Source organism: Haliotis asinina, chromosome 14, assembly GCF_037392515.1.
Source record: "Haliotis asinina isolate JCU_RB_2024 chromosome 14, JCU_Hal_asi_v2, whole genome shotgun sequence".
In the NCBI taxonomy this organism is placed as follows: Eukaryota; Metazoa; Mollusca; class Gastropoda; order Lepetellida; family Haliotidae; genus Haliotis; species Haliotis asinina.
This window is the reverse complement of record NC_090293.1, coordinates 8,293,159-8,316,562: the sequence shown is the minus strand read 5'-3', so window position 1 is coordinate 8,316,562 and position 23,404 is coordinate 8,293,159. Positions and strand designations below refer to the sequence as shown.

The window sequence follows — 23,404 nt, the reverse complement described above, 5'->3', positions numbered from 1 at the left end:
AGTGCCAATATGCATGTATTGATTTATGTACTTACACATATCATTGTAGTCACATAGTTCACTAGTTTTACGAGATGTATTATCCACCAGTTATTGGTTGCCATGTTTTACGTATGAATGAGGAAAGTGTTATTTTTCAGCCTGCTTTGTACAAAATGTAAAGCAACTTGAAGTAAACAATATGTTGACAATGAATTGTTTGTGCTTTGTGATTTATCAAAGTGCCATGTAAGCAGGGTTGCCTTTTTGTCGACGTTTAAAGACACTACATCATGGCACAGTTCTCTATAACTAAATCATGCACATCCCTCAGGGAAGTTACCATTAAATTTATACCCCCCTCCCGCAGTTACAAATCTAGACAGCAATATTAAGATTGAAAAGTTTGAATGAAACTGACAACACCACATGTGACAGTGTTTGATGTATCGCGGTTAAAAAGTCCCATCGCCTGACGCCCGGGACAAGTCAGTTTTCATTTCAGGCAATCAAATAATGGCATCTTACTTGTGCATGGACTACTAGATAATTTCCACTAATGGTTTCAAACTGCAAATAAACTTGGATTTCATTTCGTATCTGCTCATATTGTGGCCATTACATTTCGCAATAATAATAATTTAGAGCCATTGTTCTTTGAAAGTTATCACTCTTCTATAAATAGACTTTCTTTAAGTCCCTTGTCCTGTGACAAGTGGTTTTTAATACAAATTTTGAACCCCTGTGTATGGAGCAGTTGTTTACATTCCGTATATATAGCAGGTGTTATCTGTTTGGAAACTGTTCACCTCGAAGTTTCAGTTATTGATTTCAGGCAAGTTGAAAGGGATAATAAGTGTTTTGTTAAATCAATAGGAACCTAAAACAGTGTTCGAAATAACTACTTGCCACCAGCTAAATGCTATATGACCTTTGCTCAGGTCTCTCAGAAGCTGCTGAACCTAGCCTGCCTGGCTGGTGAAAATTTAGGAAGTGCCAATTTTAGTGACAACATCATCTTTAAAAACATAAACAAATAGTCAAATACACGTTCTTTACAACTGACTACCTAAATCGTAAGCAGTAACATCATTGGTCAGTTCTCAATTGACGTATAAATTGGCGTTATACAGTATGGTTCAAAATTATTGAGAATAGCTAAAGCATTTCATATTATTAAACGAGAACAAATCAGATAAAATTGAATGTATTGTGAAAGTGAACTGACCTTTTCATGTTGTGTAGGTAACAATTTAATATTTTATCAAGTCTCCTTGAGCTTCACGGCACAGTCTAAGACGGGTAGGCATACTTCCTATCAGAGAGGTTAGTGTCTCGTGAGTTATGCTGTCCCAGTATCGGACCACTTCTCTCTTCATGTCTTCAATTTTTGTCAACCCCTTTTGATTCACACATTCCTTCATCATCCCCCAAATGTTCTCAATGGGATTTAAGTCAGGACTATATGCAGGAAATGGTAATGCAGTCACATTTTTCTCCTGAAACCACTGCTTGGCATGTTTTGCGGTGTGTTTAGGATCATTATCTTGCTGCAAAATCCAGTCATTTCCATAAAACACATGTGCACTTGGAAGGAGAAAATTATCTAATATGTTAGTGTAGCGTTGACTTGTCAGATTTCCCTTAAACACACACAGCGGGGTCGTTCCTAATAAGGATATCCCTCCCCATACATGAAACTTTGGGCTGTATTTAGGTCGTCGATACAACGGTGCTGACGCAGACTTTGTCCATATTTTCACATTATTGGGGTATACCCATATTGAGCTTTCATCAGTAAAAATCACATTTTCCCAAAGTTTTCATGTGCAAAACACCACTCAACACGCCTGTCTTTATGTTCTTGTTTCATGAGAGGAGAAGGAATTCCAGTCTTTTTCTCCCATCCAAGATCAATCAAATTTCTTCTAACTGTAGATTTTGATACAACTGTTGATCCCCTTCCTATCATTTCATACCTTATGTTGGAGATGCTTGCCCTTTGCTTTTTAGACGCTAAAATTCCCAGCCGGACGCGATCTGAGAAGTCCAGTTTTCTGGGTCTCCCTGCTCCTTTCTGGTGCCCAAAATCCTTTCCCTCTTTAAATTTCTTCCTAATCCTATACGCAGTAGAAAGAGGAGTTCCTGTTCTCTCTGCCAATGTATTTACATCATCAATTCCTTGATTACACAACTCAAAAATCAACCTTCTTTTATCTTCAGCAGACATTGTTGACAGTGCTGAGGAAAATGACGTCTGCTACAAATTCAGGGGAGGTAACTCTAATTGTACTATACTCAGTAGGCCAAGATGAGTTACCTCCCTTATATCATTACTTAGTTTTAAGTATCAGTGAATCATTTGAGGTGTTAGGATAGCTCAAAGTAAGAAGAAAAATTCTCAATAATTATGAACCAGACTATATAAAGCGTTGGTTCATATATGGTACAACATTCCCCAAACTTTTTTCAAAAACTTGGTGTCATGTATGCATCATTGTCAAATCAATGCCAGTAATGAGCACATACAACAATGAATCTGTGAACTGACTTTTGACATGTCTCATAAAGGCCATTCTTTGATGCCCATTGTCGAACAACACATATTACCCTGATACAATGATATCATCCTCTCTACAGTTAAGAAGTAATTACAGAAAACAAATAATGCACAGATACTTATAGTAGTTACTTATGCCAGTAGTATACAGTGGTTGTGACTGATCTTAGCAGTTTTTCTCACAATAGTCACTTGTAAGGTATGTTTGCCATTTCCACAAACGTACAAAATTTGTCTCCAGATGCCAAGGCCACAAGATGGATCAGGTGGTTTCATGACTTAGTGTACTAGTATGTCAATGTACTGCCATAGCATAGACGGTTCATCACAATCACTGGATTGTCTGAACCAGACCAAGGGGTTGGTTGGGTAGCCGAGTGGTTAAGTGTTTGGTTGTAACGGCGAAGACCCAGGTTCAATTCATCACATGTGTACAATGTGTGCAGCCCATTTCGGGTGTTCCCTGCAGTGATATTAGCTGAAATATTGCTAAAAGTGGCATAAATCTAAACTCACTCACCGAACCAGATCTGATGTTGGCATGATACAGGTTGAATACTGTCAAACGTAGCACAAACAAACATTAATTGACAGTTTCACACATTTCTTATTCCAAGCATCATAGACATTAAATGGAAGCGCTGCAGAAAGGATCAAAAGACCGTCACAGTGTTCATATTGTTTTATTTTCACAGTAGACTGAGATATGAAGCTCACATAAAAGGCGTTCCTCAAATTTTCACATGTGGACGTTAAACTATCTTGTTACAAATTTAGTCATAAATAATATATAAATAGTAACCTTGGTAACACATGAAAAGTGTAAACATATAATAATGCAGTAAACATATGGACGGAATAATCAAACCGAGATGTAACAGTACAAGAAATGCAAAAGCATCTAAACAAAACTTAAATGAGCAAAGGTAAGATCTATTTCATCTCTACAAGAAATAATATTTAAGTGCAACAAAAATCTCAAATTCTTAAATAATAAATGGGTTTCTTTGGATGTAGAATATATCCACCTGTAACATTTTTTCAGCGATTTTCCAGAAGTTCATGTTGGTAATGAAGTTATTAATAAAATTCCACCCAATTCATCTGAGTAAAAATTTTCTCAATATTTTGATTCAACTTGTGAAATATATCTTTTCTTTGCAAATTAATTCACTCAAAAATATAACATGACAAAAAATAACACACACCAATACGCTATGAAATACATAATAGCAGCAATACATCCAAGTCTACTGATATTCAAGAATGCAAATAATACTTAGTCACTGTTAACTCCAACCATCAAGGTAACAACATTATGACGGTGCAGGAATATGCTATGAAAACAAACACGTTGGGAAGTCTTAACTGTACATTAACCACAAGAAAAGTGAGCTTCTGTCTGGTGGTTTAAGAAACACAATATATGTGCTTTCGTGTTTTAGAATATTAAAGAAATCCTGATTAAGAAAATTTTATTACTTACAGTGTGAATAGTGCAAGTAAAAATACAATGATTACTTGCTGATCACATAACACCTGATATAGCACTGTGAAATGAACATGTGTCAATAAAAGTGTCAATAACAGAATGTATTTCATGTGTCTAGATCAACAACAGAATGTAACAATGTTATCCTTACATGTGACAATCACAGAATGTACGTGTGTCTATCAAGTTTTCAATAATCGAATGTTATTCATACAAGTGTCAATCAAAATATGAACAGATTGTAATCCACACGTTATCTACAACATACTGTTATTCAGCATGACAGTTATCCTGAATGTATCAACACATTAACATTTAATAAATACCCAATTATTACACATATATTACTGAAATGGTTTAACCTTACATATCTTCACCTTCCACAGAATTAAATACATATACACAGCATTGACAACAAGTGTGTAGGACAAATAAATATACTAAAATAAGAAACTCTCGAGTGATGGTAAACAAGCTTGAAAAATAAAACATTTTGCATACAAATGGAATGACTAATGACAAATTAATTAGGTTGAGCGACACAATTATCTAATTTTGTGAAAGATTTGATTTGAACACACACAACTGCCTCAACGAACAAAACTGGCGACAACCTTTAAACAGTGTGTAGAAAGAGAGCAAGAATATGAAACACAAATTCACACTGAAGCATTGATTACAATGCTTACTTATTGGAACAAACTTACAGTTTATACTTACAGTTTATGCTTACTGTGAAGAAACATTTGTTACAGATTTAATGTGCTTAACACGGACAATCATTGTACGTCAAATATCCACATAATTTACATTGCTGACAAGATACTCCTGAGCTAATATGTACACGTAGCCATGACAACAAGTGTAGGCAACTCTGGATATTACCAAATCCATGAGATTGTGAAGTTCATGTCATATATGATTCTCACAATATAATCCCCATTTACCATAGGACCATCTGTTGCTGTGACCTACATAACTATGTTTTATCCAAGGTTGACTGCAGATGCATTGTATCAATAAATATTTAGCTTCAGCAACACTGAAAGTAGGACATTTTGAGAACATGTTACAGAATCACTAACCTTTGCACTAACTTCAACTGAGGTAGACTCACATTATGCTAATGTTACACCTGCAATGTTTAGGCAAATGGACATGCTAATGAACAGATCAACAAAGATGACAGTCTTAGCACTTCACTAATTTGACAGATGAAAACTCAAACGCTGTGAAAAATCATATAGTCATATCACACTGGTTGCATACAGTCTATTCAGCCAAAATGTAACATCAGTCATTGAAAAAAAACATGACCTGCTGATCAAATTTATGTTATAAAATTCTTTGTCAGGACATCTACAAACAAAATTATGTCAAATTAGTTTAAACAGAATAATTCTAATCACAGAAATGCAACACAGAAAACTTGACTGTACCTAAAACATGAAAATAACCCCATGATTTTGTAGTAGTTTCTGATTGATGCTTCACAAACCGCTGATATGAGGGTAACTAGATACCATGTCTAAGGCTCTCCCACCAAAAATGCATAAGCTATTGATCCTTTACACATGATCAAGACAAGATCTACCATGAAATAAAGTTTGTTTCTTGCAATGTCTGGAACTATTCGAATGTTGCTCTGCTTTTATACCCAGACAATCGGTGCCACTGGGAGGATTCATCCTCTCCCCATTCTCACTTTTAAGTCGTATTCCTCAATGTCCCACCCCCTGAATTTTACCAGGTTTTCAAAAGAACTCAAAACATCAAACAGTTTGATCAAAGGACAAGACCAAACTGCATGATTACATACAGAATTCAAGTATGTCATCAATTACAAATCTACCACGAAGGCAAAAAGCATTACCAAGTAATGTTTTTGAACCAATATCTTCAGAAGCTAGGCTGATAGAAATGCTTGGGTAAAGACCACGCTGTCTTACGCTGATGAATCACATGGCTGACTTGCAGAGAAGAAGGAGTAGACAGTGTACAGCCCACTCAAAGACTAGAATAGGGAGTTCGCATCTTGCCAGACATCAATATATACTCTGACACTACTTCTGAAAGTGGTACAGAGTGAAATTCTCAGAAACAGAATTGGAAATATGTCAGCTGGAATTGTAGAAAGAGCAGTTATGGTTTGCCTGCACTGAAGTCATCATTTTGGAACCAGGCCTCTGGAAGTTGGATATTTCGGGTCACTGATCCCAAGCTTCTTAGCTGTACGTGGTCTGAAACAAAACACATATGTGTAAGATTGGAGAGTGCTCTTTTGTTTTCAGTCATTCTGCATGACGCTCTGACCATCCATGAATTAGTTACATCATTCATCCCATATATAATAAAACATGGACTAATTCTTGCAATAAATCTGATTGAAGAAAATGTCAGTAATATGAAACAAAAGAACATCATTACTCCTCATTATGACAGAATCATGAAGAGTACCAAAAATGTTCAGCAGCACCTCACCTTGCAGTAGTCTTTTCTCTCCTCTTGCCTGACTTGGGACGTGAACTGAAGATACTTGGACTGGAGGAGAAAAAGGTGAAATTAGTAACACCTTTGTCAGCATTAATAGCTTGCATTCCTTTAATCAACACAGCATCATCCTGCTGCTTTGGCCTAACATATATTTGAATACATCTGCAGTCTGATTTTCCAGCCCATGTGTTATTAGCACTGACCTTCCGTCTATGTCCAGGTCATCCTCGTCCTGCAGGGCGGCATCCAAGGCAGCCTGGACGCGTGGGGCCACCGCTGGGCCTTCGTAGTCACGGGTCGTCCTGTTGGGCATGTCCATCTCAATCTCCAGAATATTTTCTCCCTGAAACAAATTCTGGGGTTTAATACTGAACATGGCCATGTGTGAAGGAGAGGAGGTATGATGGACAGACTGTGCTTAATTTAGCACACAGTCTAGGTGGTCTACAATTCACGCCAAGGAGGAAATCCAGCACTGGTTCACATCTTGAACATTTACCAATTTGGTGGTGCTGACAAACTTAAAAATATGGTCAGATAAAATCTGGGATTAATATTTTGATCCATGATATTTTCACATCAGTGAGCTCAGTTTTACGGTGCTTATAGCAATATTCCAGCAATATCACGAGGGGCACCAGAATCAAACCTGGGTCTTTGGCATGATGAGCGGACACCTTAACTACTTGACTACCCCACCATCCATTGTCATGGGATATGTATGGACACAACTCTGTGTGACAACAATGGTGCCTATCATGACTAGGACATGGGTGTTCCCTGACATGTCAAGGAGATATTTAAACTTGACCAATTCTGCTTATTTAGAACCTCTTTGTAGATGCATGAGATCAGGTACTCATGTGGGAATGATATGCTACAAACATTTTGTGGGTTTGTGCAGAGATGTGGAGTATATGCTCCATTCATTTCTGAAACTGGTAGGATTTGATGAGTCAGCGATATCAAAGGTAGATAATCCTTGTATGCTATATGGAAGCAAAAGAACTTGAACAGATATACAGTAATTAATAGCGCACAAGTTGGTTACCTTGAATCGAGGGTTGCCTTTCATTGCGGCAGAAACTTTGGCAAAGTCTGAAATTGGTCGCCTGTTGCCGAGAGCAGAGACTGGACGTTTTGCCATTGACTGGGTACTGCGGGAGAAAAACAAACATAAAGACATAACTCAGTACCTGCTTCAATACAAAGAAGTTCCGAGTCTTAGCTAAATTTGCAATATTCAATGCTGAGTCTAAATCTACTCATCACCAGCAATTTTTTCATGATGCAAATAGACAGGAATAAATGACAAGAAGAAAAATACATCACATTCATTTATGTGTGTATTTTATTAATCAAATTACAGACAGTATTTGTTTTGAGCATTAAATCAGTGAGTGAAAGCAGTTTTGTGGTGTATTGGCTTTATAGAATTGACTATTATTTCACTGACAACATGACCAGTGCAGAGGAAAAGGCTTTACAAGCTGTTGAACATTTTGAACAAATTAACACAATGTCAAAGGGTGCTTAGTTCTGAGCAGTTGTGCCAGAAAACAAACCCCTTGGGTTAACCATCAGGAGTAAGTGAAGTGCACCTACTTCTTGTTGGTGATGGGTTTCAAATGCCATGAGTCATCATCCTCATCGAAGTAAGCTCTGTTGAGAACCTTGTTCTTCTCCTCGTGTGGGATGAAGTTCTCAATGATCAGCAGTCTGTAACATGGCAAATCACAGAATTCAATGACACAGACGTTTCATATGAACGCAAGTGTGCTTTTGTTAATGATGCATTTGCAATACTCCAGCCATTTGGCTGTGGCCTGCAAATAATGCAATATAGGCCAGACAATCCAGTGACAGAGTTATTCCAGGAATGCCATCAGTCCATATTGCATCAAATTCTATTCCCATAGTCCAGACGTAATCTTGAGGACTTATGAAGTCCAGCAAGTTCAAATTTTAGGAACTTAAAAAACTTGCTAAATCTTACTTGAGTTTGAGTTCTCTGGTGAGTTCCATCTGTGTCTGTTCCAGTTCCTGGCGTTCCTTGACATGTTCTTCTTGCATGTCTTGGATCTCCTGCTTGGTTTGCTGCAGCTTGCTGAACAACTGTAGGAACACAAGAACTGACGTTAATGTGCTAGATGTAAGTGAGGGAGATTAGTTATACTGCTTTTAGCAATATTCCAGCAATATCATGATAGTGGACACCAGAAATGGGCTTCACACACTGTGCCCATGTGTGGAATCAAACCCAGGTCTTGGCTAACACCTTAACCACTAGGCTACCCAACTGCCTATGTTAGATATAAAGAATGAAAGGGTTTACAATGATACCAAACTGTGATTTGTCAGCACTTCCCAGCATTTCCCTTGTGTGATGGAAGTCAGCGCTATACAAATACTTTTATTATCATCATTATTTTATTTTTTTTACAGATTGAGATAGAAATGCAGCAGAGAGGGTTTGGGTGATCCTGGCACAGTCAGGCTGGTCAAGCTCATCATCAGCTCAGGGCCCTCACCCCCTCTACACGCAGCCCAGACAGCGAATGGGACTTCTCCCAGGAAACACTGCCTAGTCGAACCCACCAAGAACTTTCCGGAGAATATGGAGGCTCCCCAACACTGCAGCCTTCTGCATTACCCAGATTGTCAGAAGGGCTGTGCTCCCGGTGGAGAACCCGGGCACTCTCCTCATCTGCGCCAAGAGATCAGGAGGTACCAAACCAAGGGCACCGAGAACAATGGGGAGCCTGACGACAGTGTACTTGGGATGCAAGCGAGACATTTCAAAGGCGAGGTCCGCATATTTATCATGCTTTTCCTGAATCTTGCCAATCACATTGCTGTCAAAAGGGACAGAAAATTCTATGATATAAATAATTTCATTGGCTTTATCAACAAGGACAAGATCAGGTTTGTTGGCTGGAATTCGTCTCAGGCTGTATATTGGCCTATTCCAGAGAAGTTTAAAAGCATCATTTTCCAGGACGCCCTGGACATGTTCAGGGTCGTACCATGGATGGACCTCAGAGTCAAAGCCACAGGCATGGCGGAGACGATAATAAAAGCAGCGAGCCATGCCATCATGTCTTTTAAGATATGCTGTTTGTGCCAAGGAAGGGCATCCACTGACAAGGTGTTGGACAGTCTCTGTAAATTCATTGCAAAGACGACATTTCATATTGATATTTTCTTGAAGAATCACATTCTGGCGATTGCGAGTGGGAAGTGACTGGTCCTGAGCAGCAAAAAGGAAGCCCTCAGTTTCACATTTGAGACCAGCCGACTTCATCCAGGCGAAGGAGTCGGTTGGATTGCTGTTCTGTTCCATACACTGCATATACACACGATGCAATGGCTTCTCAGACAGAAGGACCGACTCTGGGCAGACTTGGTGAAAGACTTCACCTGGTTTACTCCCATCACTGTACCGTCCAGCAGTACATCGCCATCAACAAAATCAACTTCAAATTTCAAATTGTGTCCAACAACCTTGGCACGCTTAAAGTAGCTGTGGAATTCCTTGCTTTCATCATGAATCTTGACGTGCATCACCAGAGGATCATCTGACAAATAAATATGTGCAAAAGTACACAATAACATTCTGTCATGAAGAGCTTCCACATTAATCAAACCCCGACCTCCAGAATTGATTGGCATATATAAACGATTAAGAGAGGAACGAGGGTGGTGTGCTCTGTTATCAGACATGATCCTTCTGGTCAGGCGGTCAAGATTCTGGATGTCTTGTTTTGTCCAATCAACTACTCCAAAGGAATAGGAGAGGACTGGCACAGCAAAGGTATTGGTGGCTTTGACTTTGTTTCGAGCATTTAGCTCTGAACTCCAGATTTTCTTTAAACGAGATTTATACTCGGCCCGAAGTTTATCTTGAATCTGGGCATTCTGGAGCGTGTCTCGAACTTGCATTCCAAGATAGGTGTAGGCCTGATCTTCCACAAGATGCTCAATAACTCCTCCCCCTTGTAACTTGACCGATCCATCAATAGTTACCTTGCCACGTTTCAGATGAAGAGTATTACATTTGTCGAGTCCAAATGTCATGCCAATATCATTAGAGAAGGACTCGACAAGGAGAACCTGTTCTTTCAAATTGGTCTCTCCTTTGGCAAGGAGCTCGATGTCATCCATATAGAGGAGATGAGTAAGAGGTGTTGGGGATCTGTGCTGAGGAGGTCCGGGATGGTAACCTTCCTTCCTATTGAGCAGGAAACTCAAAGGATTCAGAGACAGACAAAAAAGCAAAGGACTGAAGGAGTCCCCCTGGAAAATTCCCCTTCTGATTGGAATAGATTCCGAAGTCTGCACCTCTCCTTGCGAGTACATCTCAAGTTGAGTCGACCAGCAGCTCATTAAAGACTTGAGTAAATCAAGTAGTCGCTCAGGGAGGTCAATACACTGAAGAGACTTCAGAATCCATTCGTGAGGGACAGAGTCATATGCCTTTTTGTAGTCTATCCAGCACATGGAGAGGTTGCGGTGGTATGTTTTTATTATTATTATTATTATTATTATTATTGTTATTATTATTATTATTATGTGTTATATAGGCAGAGTGCTGGTGATTGAATCTGCAGTGTCGGTGTGACCTAACTATTGCTCAACAATTAGTCAGTGTGACATAAACACTAGCAATCGAATCCTGACCTTCTTCAGCTTCTTCGTCTTGACATCAACCTCCTGCTGCAGGGAGGCATAAGTGCCCTTGATCTCCTCGGCCGACTCCTCTTTCTCTTCCAACTTCTGCTGGATCTCACGTTCCACTTTCTGTGAAAGATCCAAACAGAGGTTTCAATTTTCTTGCTTATTTGTTTACAACCACATTTAACTATGTAATAGCTATATAACTGTAAATAAATATTCCAGTCTGACTAAGCCCAGATGTCAAAGCCATGTTGTGATAGTGCTGTGCTTGTTGTGTCCTTAAAGGTTCTAATCTCCAAATCACCCTGATATATTGTTCTAGGTTTACTATCAACATGACCATACCCCAAAGTTGAAATGTTCAAGGCCTGCTTTACTTGGAGCTTTAATGTTTAGTGGATGATGCGTCACCTCAAACTTCTTCCAGCTGATACCAAAGACTGACCTTTCTGTCCGCTATCTCCTGTCTCCTCTGCTCCAGGGCTCTCTGCTGCTCGTTGGTGTGGTCAACAATGTTCTTCCCTCCCATCAATAGCTTGCTCTCCATAGCCTGAGGCATAAATGTTTAGCCATAATTTGACATGCAGAGTTAAAAACTCCCAAAACAAACTGAAAATGAAACCTTAGTTTGATAAACCCGTAGAAATCACAAAACATGATGACAACTGGGTTTCTTTCATCTCTGCAATGTATAGTTGAAACCCGACCTTGAGATGGTTTTGAAAAAAGAATGTGATAAATTTCATTTAAATTTGAGAAAAAGTTGAATATAGCTTGATATTCTGTTACCTATACTTGTATCAACGTAAGCAGCTGAATATAGTCATTGCTATTTCCAAAAGAGTATTTAGAATGAGGTAGGAAATCAAATTTTATGAAAAAAGGTTGACTTCAGGAAGTCTTCATGTGGAAGCCTGGCCAAGGCATGGTCTCTGTGACTACACGCAGCCTCACCTTGATCTTCCCAGCAAGGGCATCAGTTTGATCCTTCTCCTGTTTCAACATCTCCTCTTTCGCCCTCATCTCTTGCAGTATTCTCTCTTTCTCCTTCAAGAAAACATCATGAATCACATCTCAGTGCATGCCCCTGGCCAACTTCTAGACCAATATACAAGTAATCAAGTGCCCTGAACAAAGTGAAATTTTGTGAAATTTTACAGAAACTATTGAGGCCTAATTTTCACATAGTTATTCCACATTTGTGCACTGTTTAGCCAGTAGGTAAAAACAACCTGCCTTACTTGTCCAGCTACCTCTTTGTATGCTGTGTTTCAGCAAATTGAGAGCACTGAGTGTGCTGAAAAAATACTGCACTTGCCATTATTAGGTAGACCAGTGTATTAATTGTGTGCAACAATCCACATGATGGGGCAGCAACATTCCAAATCAATGATCAAATTAGGTTTGTTCTTACAACCAGCAATAAAATGCCGAGGACTTATCAAACCCCTTGATACTCAACACATACCTCTGCCATGATGCTCTGATCATTGAGGATAGCCTTCTTCTCCAGCTCCAGTTTCTCCTGTTGTGCATTCATATATGACTCTACATCATCCTCCCCATCACCTCCATCCTCATCTTCATCATCACTCCCTTCTACTATTTCACCATTTCTGTCTCTTTTCACTTTCCTCCTCTTTCTCTTCTTTGGTCCTCCCTTAGAGTCCAGTTGGTTCTTCAATCTGAAGTAGAGTTACACCTTGTGTCATATTACTTTTTTTTATTAGTCAAAGAGTTTCGCTGTAAAACAGAGCACAAACGACTGATAAGCCAATGGGTACAATGTGTCAACTTTATCTAATCCACCTCTGGTCTCACATACCAATACTTTTCAAGAATGCTGGAGACAGTGGCATAAAACCATAGTCAATCTTTTAGTATGTTGGATAGACAGTACGACACACTGACAACTTCAGCCTACCTCTGCTGCTTCTACCTATATACCTGATAATCAGTGACTGACTGAACGCAGGAGTCACAAGCACGAATAACCTCATTTGTCCACCTCAGAACCTACCTGGCAATCTCCTCCTGAAACTCCCTTAGTAGAGCATCCTTCGGGTCTTCGTTGATCTTGGGGATATTCTTAATATTCTTTGCTCTGTTGGCATACCTTTATAAAAACAAAAAAATGTTAATCAAACAGACAGTACATGCATGTGCACAAACTGTATCCGTGATTCAATAATATCTGAAGAAGAAAATAATTCATGCAAAATTTCATCATTTCAGGGCTACTTCTTGTCTTTGTAATATTTTGTCAGAACTGTCACTGTGGTTACATGATATCTCAAAGGCACACAATAGGATCTACAAGCCAGTTAATGATCATTACCAGCATGACCCTCCATGATCAGAACACTGTATGACACTGTGATTGCATGTTGCCCTAAGGAAAGAAGTGTTAGATCAGCAGGACATAGTATGCTGTTGCAGAACACTTTCTCCTGACTTTCTCTGAAACATTTCTAGTACATCGTCTTATCATGGCCAGCTGATAATCAGGATTACATTAGTGACATATTCACACGTTTATACTACACACCTGAGGGTAGTGATAGATTCATCATAGTTGTAGCTGGCTGGACCGATGTTGGCCACCATCACTGTGCGTGCATTGCCTCCGAGGGAATCTGAAATGATGGCAGACGATTGTATCGCTGTTATAGTCCTTTTGCCTTTTGCCAGTTTACTGGTTAAATTCTTGGAGAGCACATTAAGCGCTCTCCATTCCAAATGCACATACATTTGACAGCTCTTCACTTTCAGGATGGTTAAGTGAGTAAACATTGTTTTCTACTAGTCCAGGACAGCGGCTAGTAAAAATCAGGTCTGGTTCAGAATGAATGAAACAGGAGCAGCTATTAATGAAATGCCACAAACATGAAAACCACATATTTTCTTCTGTGTTTTAATCCTACCAGGAAAAATGCTGGTTTTTGGTTAAAAAATATTTTCTTTAAGTATATTTACTACTGTCGAAGGAATTAAAAAAATGACATTTTAGTGCTTGTAGGACCTCTATGAAAAAGAATCTGGTGCACACTCGAGGAAGTGTGTGCGTGCGTGTGTGTGTCTGTGTGCTTGTGTGTGTCTGTGTGCTTGTGTGTGTCTGTGTGCACATGCACACAACCTTTAAGCTCACACTTCATTTTCCCCCAATTTTTTAAGAGTTTCAATGGTCATGTAATAAAGTTTTGAGACAAAAGGTATCACAACCTAGAAGCATCATCAAATCATTAACTATAGCTGCACCTTTGACAGCTGTGCCTCCTAATGTTCATGGTATCTCTACCTACCCTGCAAAAGTCTGGTGAGCTTGGAATCTCTGTAGGGGATATGAGAACACTTCCCATCAACCAAAGCCGAGATGACATTACCCAGGGCGGAAAGGGACAGGTTGATTTTGGTAGCCTCCTTCAGCCGATCACCCTGACAAAATAACAGACAATAGTTCAACATCTTCATCAAGCTGTGAGCATACATCTGTTTCACAACAATGTAGCATTAATTGGATGTCAACATGTGACCATCTGCAGACCAGGGCAACAATAGGAAGCAACACTTCACTATGTGATAACAAGTCTCTTGTCAGTCAACTCTATACTCGGGTATATTTCAGTTATACAATAGCAGTCTGTGTTGACAAGACAATCATGTGGCTGAAGGTATGAGCACCAACCCACAGGATATGATGACAATCAACCTTGTGTTCAAGGCTAATACCTCATCAAGTAAAATGACAAGGTAGAGGACCAGTTCTAACCCAGGATCCCTACAGACACCACAAAGACTACAACATATACTGACCGTTGCTCCAGTCTTGGCCTGACGCTCGCTGCCAGCTAAATCCACCATGTTCAACTTGCCAACACGGATATGGTTCTCGCCATCTACTCCCAACTGAAATCAAACAATGTAGAATTCTTTACATCTTCGTACTTTAAACACATAATTGTGCATGAGCATATATGTATATATCTTTTCAGAACCAGCAGAAAGTTACGAGCAAAAATGTGATATGTAAGCATGGACAAAAGGTTAATTATCAGTTAATTATAGCACAAAGATCAGAGATGATTTGTTTGTTATTCAAGCAAAACCTCATATGTAAATATTAAAACAATTTGCAATTGAACTCTAAAGGGTGCAGACACTTCATAATGATTCAGATGTTGCATACGTGTCAAGTTGCTACAGATATCAAAGGGAGAAACAGTTTACTGTCCAGGGAGTTGACCATGCAGGTAGCAACGTATATGTTACATACATCAGTTGTAACACAAACAAAACCTACAAGATGATCCAATACTGAAGTACACATCAACACAAAACCTACATGTGTTCAGACTAACAATAAAAAGACAATCTGATTCAGTTGTGTCATACCTCGCTGCATTCAACAGTGACGATAAAGATGGCGTGAGATCGGGAACTGTGCTCATTCATATTGGTTGCGCTGAAATCACAAATATCATTTATCCATCAAAACTATTCCGTGCATCCAAGGTGCATAATGTATGTCATATGTCTCTAACGCTTTCAAAAATAGATCTGACCTGTCGTTTGGTTGGCTGGATTGTTGTTTATTGCCACACTCAGCTGTATTCAAAGGGGAATGTTTAGAAGTGACATATTTAGAAGTTGAAAGTAAGATAGAACAAGAATATATGGATAAATTCTTTAATTCAAGAGCACAACGTTTCAATACAGGTTCTTGTATCGTTTTCAAGAACCAGTTGACCACACGATCCAATTAGTCGCCTTTTATGAGAAGCATGGATTACTGAACACCAATTCAAACCCACTTCTTCACGAGTGTCTGACCTGTCAGAAATTTTGTAATGCAACCAAAGCAGTTAGCAAAATTCTAGCACTATGATGGAAACCTGTTAAAACAAACATTCTCTTGATAGATATCATGAGCAAATGATCAGCATTTTTTCTTGGTTAGAGCCACATTCAGTAATACTCCAGGTAGACAATGTCAGCCCACAGAAACAATCAACAGGACCATTTTTGAAGATTCATCCTCAAGCAAGTTCAGTAATTGATGAGACTGCCTCAAGAAGGAGAGTAAATATCTCATTTTACAGATCTCGTATGGTTTCCAATACTCATCATATATGACTTAGTGAAAAACAGAAAAAAATAAGGCAAAGAACATCAAATCTCACCCAACAGATCTATTCTGGTTTCCAACATTCATCACATGTTCAATTTCCTTAACACTCTTCGTGACAAAGGAAGATAAATCCTGAAACAGACAGCAAAACCTGCACAGTTCAGCAAGAAAGACTGTTCTGTATATGGGAAACCAAAGCTCCAGATACAGGAGATTTTCAATACAGGAGTAGTAGAAAAATGTCAGAGTACATTTAGAGAGCTGAATAGAATTTTATGGTGTATCAGTAAGCTTGTGTTTCGTTTCGTATATGCACCTGGACATCACTATTCATGTATACAGGTAACAATAAAACATTACTTTCTTCAGATAAATATGTCTGTAAATAATTTTGAAACTGTACACCATTACTGTGGTGCATATCTGGTACACTTTCTAAATTATTTCCTACGGTATCGTGCATATCTTTCAAACGTGAAAACACAGCATAATGGTCCTGACACTGTGATTTACTCCAAATTCCAAACTTATTACCTTTGGCTTTGAATCTGTGATAAAGTTGTTTTGTTGATTCATATCGACTTTTTCAAATATTCTTATTTTTGTATTTAGATAATATATATTCAAAGTAGTATAGGGAATGATAGTTCTGGACCACTTTCAAGAAATGTCTCTACAAAGCCTTATTTAGTAAATAAGGCTTTGGTTGGGCCATTAGCTCTTGCTACTATTACCCCTACTACAAAAATGTTGGCGGTAATTACTGTGCCTTGGTAGGAGGTAACACTGTGCCGTACGGTACGATCAATAATTCTTCTCTTACAAACCCCCTACCCGGCCCATCCCTCAAGTAGTACAAGTTAGGTTCGTCGGCTTTCATATCCACTTTATCTATGTTGTAAGTTTTGACTGACCATATAGGATCGGTGGCTCGCTTACGGCTATCGCCCTCGTGTTCCCCCGGCTGGTATAGATACCTCACTAGGGCCCTGTCTGGTATCTGTTTCTCCTTCCCACGCAATGGAGCGGCCGACTCTGCAACTATTGATTTTAGTTTGATAGCGTCTGCCGGTTTCTTACCGGTGAGACGGGTGACTTCATGGTTGATTGCCGACACCACCTTGGGTAACCTCGTGACCCATTCAGTTGATCGTTTTCCAGGGGTGGCCATCTCCCTAGCATACTGATGGCCGAACAAGCGCTCAGCCAAAGTCCTATTAAACCTCTCAACTATGGCTTGGCTGTGATGGGCTCCAGCCGTGCCACGCCTGACCTTTGTATCGTGTTTGGCTAGCAGTTGTGACACGGCACCCATGAACTCCCGTCCGGGGTCAACTTGCAGCTCTGTTGGCCACGTCAGCGGGCTGCGTTTGTATATGCGTTCGAATCCTCTGGCTACCTGGGCCGAATCTTTCGTGGTCAAGGGTTCGGCTTCCTTGTAACGACTGGCTATATCAACTACGGTTAAGGCATACTTGTACCTCTTGTCGTGGGGTAGGAACAGTAGGTCTGCCTGGTGAACGCTATTAGGTATGTTAATACCGAACCTCCTTCTAGGCACGTAGCGTGGTGCCGGCAAATAGATCTGCCACAGGGCTTGTTTTTCAAGCCACGCTTTGGCTTCCTCCGGGGGTACTCGCGCTATTTTAGCTAGCTTATCTACTGCGCTAGCTCCTTTCCAGTACCCACGCGGGCTGTAGTAAATAGCCTCAAATTTTTTCATGTCCATACGCGTATGTGTTTATACCATCAATAGCTATCCAACGTTTCGTGTCCATAGGCGACAGGGACGTCTTGTTTATAGTCAGTCCGTATATCTTATGTCCATCACTTCTAAGTGTGTTCATTTTATGTCTAAAGGTACGGGTCTTGAACAGGGCTTCCTTGAATCTGGCGTGTTTGATGTGTTGTTTCACCACATACTTCTTAACCCCCTTAGCCTTCCGGATCTCACTATTGTCGGCTTTCAGTATGGAGTACATCTTAGGTCTCAAACCTATGTACTCGGCTATGGGCGTGCCAGCACACTCGTCCTTCATCTTACCTAGGACCTTTTTATTTACAGTACTGTGTATGGCATGGGTCTTAGGGTAATCGCTGGTGTCGTATAAATCGAGGTGTTTTTTCATGTCCTCGTACACGTCCTCGGTTCGAATCTCCATCAGCAGGGAATCCGTGTCAGTGTACAGCACTTCACACCTGTCGCCGTACTGTTTCTTGAGCTCGTTGTAGTAAAAGTCGTACATCAGGTGTTTGGATAAATCGAGGATGCTCATCCCCACGTAAACAGGCCGGTTGAATTTTATGTGACTTTTCTTCATGTGTAGGGCAACCAGGTTGTCTGTGAATATCTTACTACGGTTGAATGCCGGACTGGCTATCAATCTCCTGAGCTTGTCTTCCTCACTCGACCGAACCAGCTTCACGGTCACGCGTTTCCTCAGGTTCTCCATAGTCTTACCAAACACCGAGTTGTTCATGAGCTTGTAGAGATTTTTCTCAAAATCACTGGTGGCTTTTTTTCGTAGGTCTGTGTTCATTCTGATGTAGGGCTCCATCCATGGACTCTGGTCGAACATGAGCACCCTGTGTATTTTGGTCAGCCTCATACCCAACGACAGGTACAGCTGTAGGTTGCGATAGTGAACGATGTACTTGGTCTTATTCATTAAGTTAGGCACGAGTTTTTCAACGTCTGTCACACGCCCACCTGACAAGTTATGTTGGTACTCAGACATCCAGTCTGGGTTAACCCTCATACGTTCGGGGGCCAGGGGGTAGCTGTTGTGTGATGTGTGTAATTCCTTGGGATACTCTAAGTCAACCTCGAGGATATAACCTTTGTTCGAATCTGGTGCAACCTCCATAACATCAACGTGGGGTACCCATTCGAATCCCCCTGTAGGTAGATACTGACTCATGGCCCAGCCGTACAGGTTGTTTGCGTCGAGGTAGAGAATGTGATTGGTTGGTTTGTTAGGATCGTAACCTTTCACGTATTGATTATTTGCTTTCGCGTATCGTTTGGATGCCATGGAAATCCCACCTCGCAAGCCTTTCTCAATGAATAGGTGCATGTCGTAATCTGTGAGCAATTCCAAATTAACTCCGGTCTTTTTAAGCAAGGCGTCCCACGACAGACCTGGGCTGGTGTAATACCATGCGGGGTCGAGTTTATACTGCTTTAAACAAGTCCGCCTGAACGTTTCAAACACGTCGGCTAACAGCAGTACATCTGTCCTCAAGTACAGGTCGTGATAATCACCCAGGTTCTTACAACCCAGTTTATTCCATACGTTAGTCGCGTGCGAGTAATCATCTCGTGAGACGGACGCCTCATTCAGCTTGCTATAAAAGCAGTCAATAGGGGGTAGTCTGGTCTCGGTGAACTTGGCCCAACTATCTATGTACTCATAGGGGTACACACCCTTCCTCATAAGCAGGGGTCTAGTCTCGGCGTCTGTGTATCGATCGGTGATAGGGAAGGTATTGTTGGCCTTGACCAGACTGTCGAGTGACGACAGGAGGAACTGAAACGAGTCAATGAACCTAAGTCCGTTTAAGCTGAAGGAGATGTATCTCTCCATGTTGTTGGGGATGCACGTTATATTACCATCGATTTTCGCGATGGCCTGCATGATCAAGTGTGAGTCGTACCCTCTCAAGTTGTGAAAGACAACGGGGATGTTTATTGTCTTAGGGTTGATTTTAAGCTTGAGGTTGCACGCGTTGTGAGCGGCGCCTCTATACTTACCAGTTATGTGGCAGTGATCTCTCACCGAATCACCGTTAAGTGGTGAGTCGCACACGTGACAGTTAGTGCTACTAGCGTGAGCTAGCCTGTCGGCTCGGGTCATACGCATGGGAGCGATTCTATACAATGCATTCCTAATAATTTTTTCTTCCTCCTGCAAACACTTTAGAAACCTTTCAGCCGCGTCAGGGCCCCTATACACTACCGGAGCTTTCGTTTCCCCGTCACAACGGACGACAATGTATCCAAACGAACAGGCTTTATGCTCTTGTGTCTTGTGGGTGAAGCTACCCCCACTAGGGGGTGTGGGGGAATCCCCACCCACAACTAAGGCTTCGAAGTCGGCGTATATAATATAAGGTACAGACATTTGGTTCTTGTGGTTACTGAATTTTAGGATATTTTCACCTTCCTTAGGCATGTCGACTCGTATGGCCGTCTGCCCCACACCTTGGCAATCATCCCGGTGGGATTCTAATAAATCAGCTCGACTGAAACCGTGTAGGCATCGTACACAAAAGTGTTTTTCCCCAACGTGTTTCGACTGGTCGTGCAACAACCGGCTGAGATGTTTTATCCACGTGTAGTGATACTTTTCACCTCGCTGGATCATGAATATATTGATAACTTGGCAATCCTTCACCGTGCTGACCCTGTGTACTATTGTTGTGTTACCTTCATACCCAAAGACATTTATAGCCAGATTATTCTGTTTTTCTACTTTAGTGATCTGGGATATGGGGGTGGGTTCATCTATACCATCCCAGTTGAGCCCATCGTCTTGGGGATAGCTAGAAAGTCTATCTGAATGAGTGCCAGCTGGAAATAAGGCTGACCTGATAGCTAACCTCAGGCAATCGTTTCCTCTATTCTTAACGTTTACTATGGCATGTTTGTTCCTATAGTAGGGAGGCAAGGCTAGGTATGACCCGCCTCTGAACGGCACGTAGTTAGCTATGTCTAGATAGACATTATCGATTTTATCTACAGCCCACCCGGACCCCAAGTGTGTATAGCGTTCTAGGTATTCTCGTATCTGCTGAAAACTTGTATCGATTGATGCGTCAATGGTCTCTGCATGTGTGACGACCTCTTGTTGACCTCGGAAGTAAGGCTGAACATACTCAGTGGTACTCCCAACCTGCTTATCGAGCGACATTTTCACTGTGATCTGAAACTTGATACTTCCTAGATTATTTAGTTCCTGGTTGACCTTATCAGCTATCAGGGGCTTGATATCTGTAATGTCTATGTTTCTATCAACGTGCATGCGCCAACTTCCCAAATAGTTGCCTACGGCGTGCTTAGTGCGCACGAACTGTAGGTCAATAGCTCTATTCTGTCGTAATAATTCTACAAGCTGTGGTTTTCTCATACGGGAATACCCGCCTAAACCCAAATCGTGTGCCTCGGCTTTCAGTTGTTTTACAGTGGGACGTGCTACGGGGGCATGTGATAACAATGCGGTTAACCCGGCTCTCCCCAGGTTTGAATAACCCGTGTGTCCAAGCTGTTTTGCTTGAGCTTTTAATTGTTTTACCGTAGGAGGGGCTTCTAAACCTAGTAATCTCAACAATGCTGACTTCCGCATTCGAGAATACCCGATAACACCTCTCTGTTTTGCGACCCGCTTGAGCTCGCTTACAGTAGACATCGTGTTTACACCTAAGAGAACCAATGTCTAATTGGTTCACAGTAAGGGGAGGTAACCCTTTCACGCACTGGAGTCTATCTTGAGCAGTCGCCTACGTTCTTTTATGTAGCCTTTTTTATTCTTGTAGATGAGTTGATGTCTGACTACGTTCGCTCCGTGAGCTTTACATAGACAGTAGTGCCCTTTAACCCCGATACCACACACAGAACACGTGTAATTAGGACTTCCCATATGGAAACAACAGAACCCCTGATTCCTGCATTTCCTACCACAGGCCTCGGTCTTCCCCATAAGTATGTATTCGCATCGGTATGGAGCGGGTCTCATGTTTACTTATATAGGTGTTTTAGTTTAATTGCTTCGCAACCAACGCAGTAGCTGCTATACCCAACACTATGAAGCCCAGTTCACGATTCATTTGTCCCTTGGATGGTGTGTAGTACTGAGCGAGTGTGGGTTTATTGAGCGGTTCCAATCGTTTACCAGTTAGTAGATAGTATTCTTTTATTGCTTCATCGATATCGTTGAATGTTTGAACGGCATGGTTTTCACGCTGTAGTTGTTCGTTAATAAAATCGATCCTCTGGAGACGTTTTTTAGCGTACTCAGCCTGTGCTCTTTGTAATTTCTCAGTAGCGAGATCGTGCCGCTTCCTTTCTTCCTGTATTTCAGCCGCGTGATCATCTCGTAGTTTCGAGAAGAGGAAATTACTCCCGGAAAATGCCAGGGCATTCACTAACGCCCCACCGACCATCATAGCTATCGTGGCCATCCCTATATTTATTTCATTATATTATCAGGTATTATTCCTTGTTTTACTAGGATGTCTTTTGTGGCCATCGCCATACCAAGGTTCATTATAAGCATACCCATATCCTGCAGGTTGAAATCTAGCTTGATAGTTGGTTGTTTAAGCACCATTTTAGTCAACCGAGCGTACCCTACGGCTAGACTGGCGACCACTGTGGCGTGGTATGCGTCGTTGACGAACGTTTTCCCCTCAGACATTATATATATATGATATAAAATATTAAAATTATAACATGATATGCGGGTCAATAGTGGGGCCTGCCGGCGGCGTGGGGGGCTCACTGTTGGGTGGTGGCTCACTGTGGGAGGGTACCCCCACGTATAACCACGAGATAGCCAAGGCAGCAGTTACACCTACAGCCAACAACAGTCGGGTTGGGTTGGCCACTTTATGTTGGTTACACCACCGTTTTTTACCGGCAGCTACTCTCTTAGGATTCTTCTGCCTGGTTACTGTTTGTGAAGGGGTCACTTCCCTCACTGTTGGGGGTGTGGGGGGTATCACCTCGGGAGGGGTTTCCCTCACTGGTTCCTGTGTCACTTCCGTCACCTCGGACATCTATACTATTATTATTATTCTTTCTCTCAAATTGACAATGTTTTGCCGTGATAATCGCCGCCGTCACTGGAGCCAACAACATACCATATTTGTGGTACAGCCCGCAGCTGATAGAGCTCACGGCGTGTTCGATAAAAGGGTCTTTCTCGAGGTCCTCCCACAGGTAAAGTCGGCGCTCTGGTGGAATGGGAAAGAAGTATGATACAATACCGGTGTATATCTGGGTCATAGCCGATCCTATTGTCTTTGTCATTTCTGCTCCGAGCCGGGACTCGTATCTAGCGTACAGCTTATCGAT

The 23,404-nt window shown here is 41.1% G+C and overlaps 1 protein-coding gene across 1 annotated transcript in view; it reads right to left on the bottom strand.

The window, feature by feature from the left end:
- Positions 1–3,206: 3,206 nt before the first annotated feature.
- The window catches only part of LOC137261587 (kinesin-like protein KIF3B), a 37,549-nt gene continuing 17,351 nt past the window's right edge, over positions 3,207–23,404 (bottom strand). Inside the window, exons 8-23 of the mRNA XM_067799361.1 lie at positions 16,382–16,461; positions 15,594–15,663; positions 15,015–15,107; positions 14,504–14,636; positions 13,750–13,837; positions 13,222–13,317; positions 12,670–12,886; positions 12,156–12,248; positions 11,647–11,751; positions 11,205–11,324; positions 8,521–8,639; positions 8,130–8,243; positions 7,576–7,681; positions 6,728–6,867; positions 6,513–6,572; positions 3,207–6,271 (exon numbers count right to left, since the gene is read on the bottom strand). Of these exons, the coding sequence (XP_067655462.1) occupies positions 6,199–6,271; positions 6,513–6,572; positions 6,728–6,867; positions 7,576–7,681; positions 8,130–8,243; positions 8,521–8,639; positions 11,205–11,324; positions 11,647–11,751; positions 12,156–12,248; positions 12,670–12,886; positions 13,222–13,317; positions 13,750–13,837; positions 14,504–14,636; positions 15,015–15,107; positions 15,594–15,663; positions 16,382–16,461 (1,707 nt within the window). The 3' untranslated portion in view covers positions 3,207–6,198. The remainder of the gene's footprint in view (positions 6,272–6,512; positions 6,573–6,727; positions 6,868–7,575; positions 7,682–8,129; positions 8,244–8,520; positions 8,640–11,204; positions 11,325–11,646; positions 11,752–12,155; positions 12,249–12,669; positions 12,887–13,221; positions 13,318–13,749; positions 13,838–14,503; positions 14,637–15,014; positions 15,108–15,593; positions 15,664–16,381; positions 16,462–23,404) is intronic.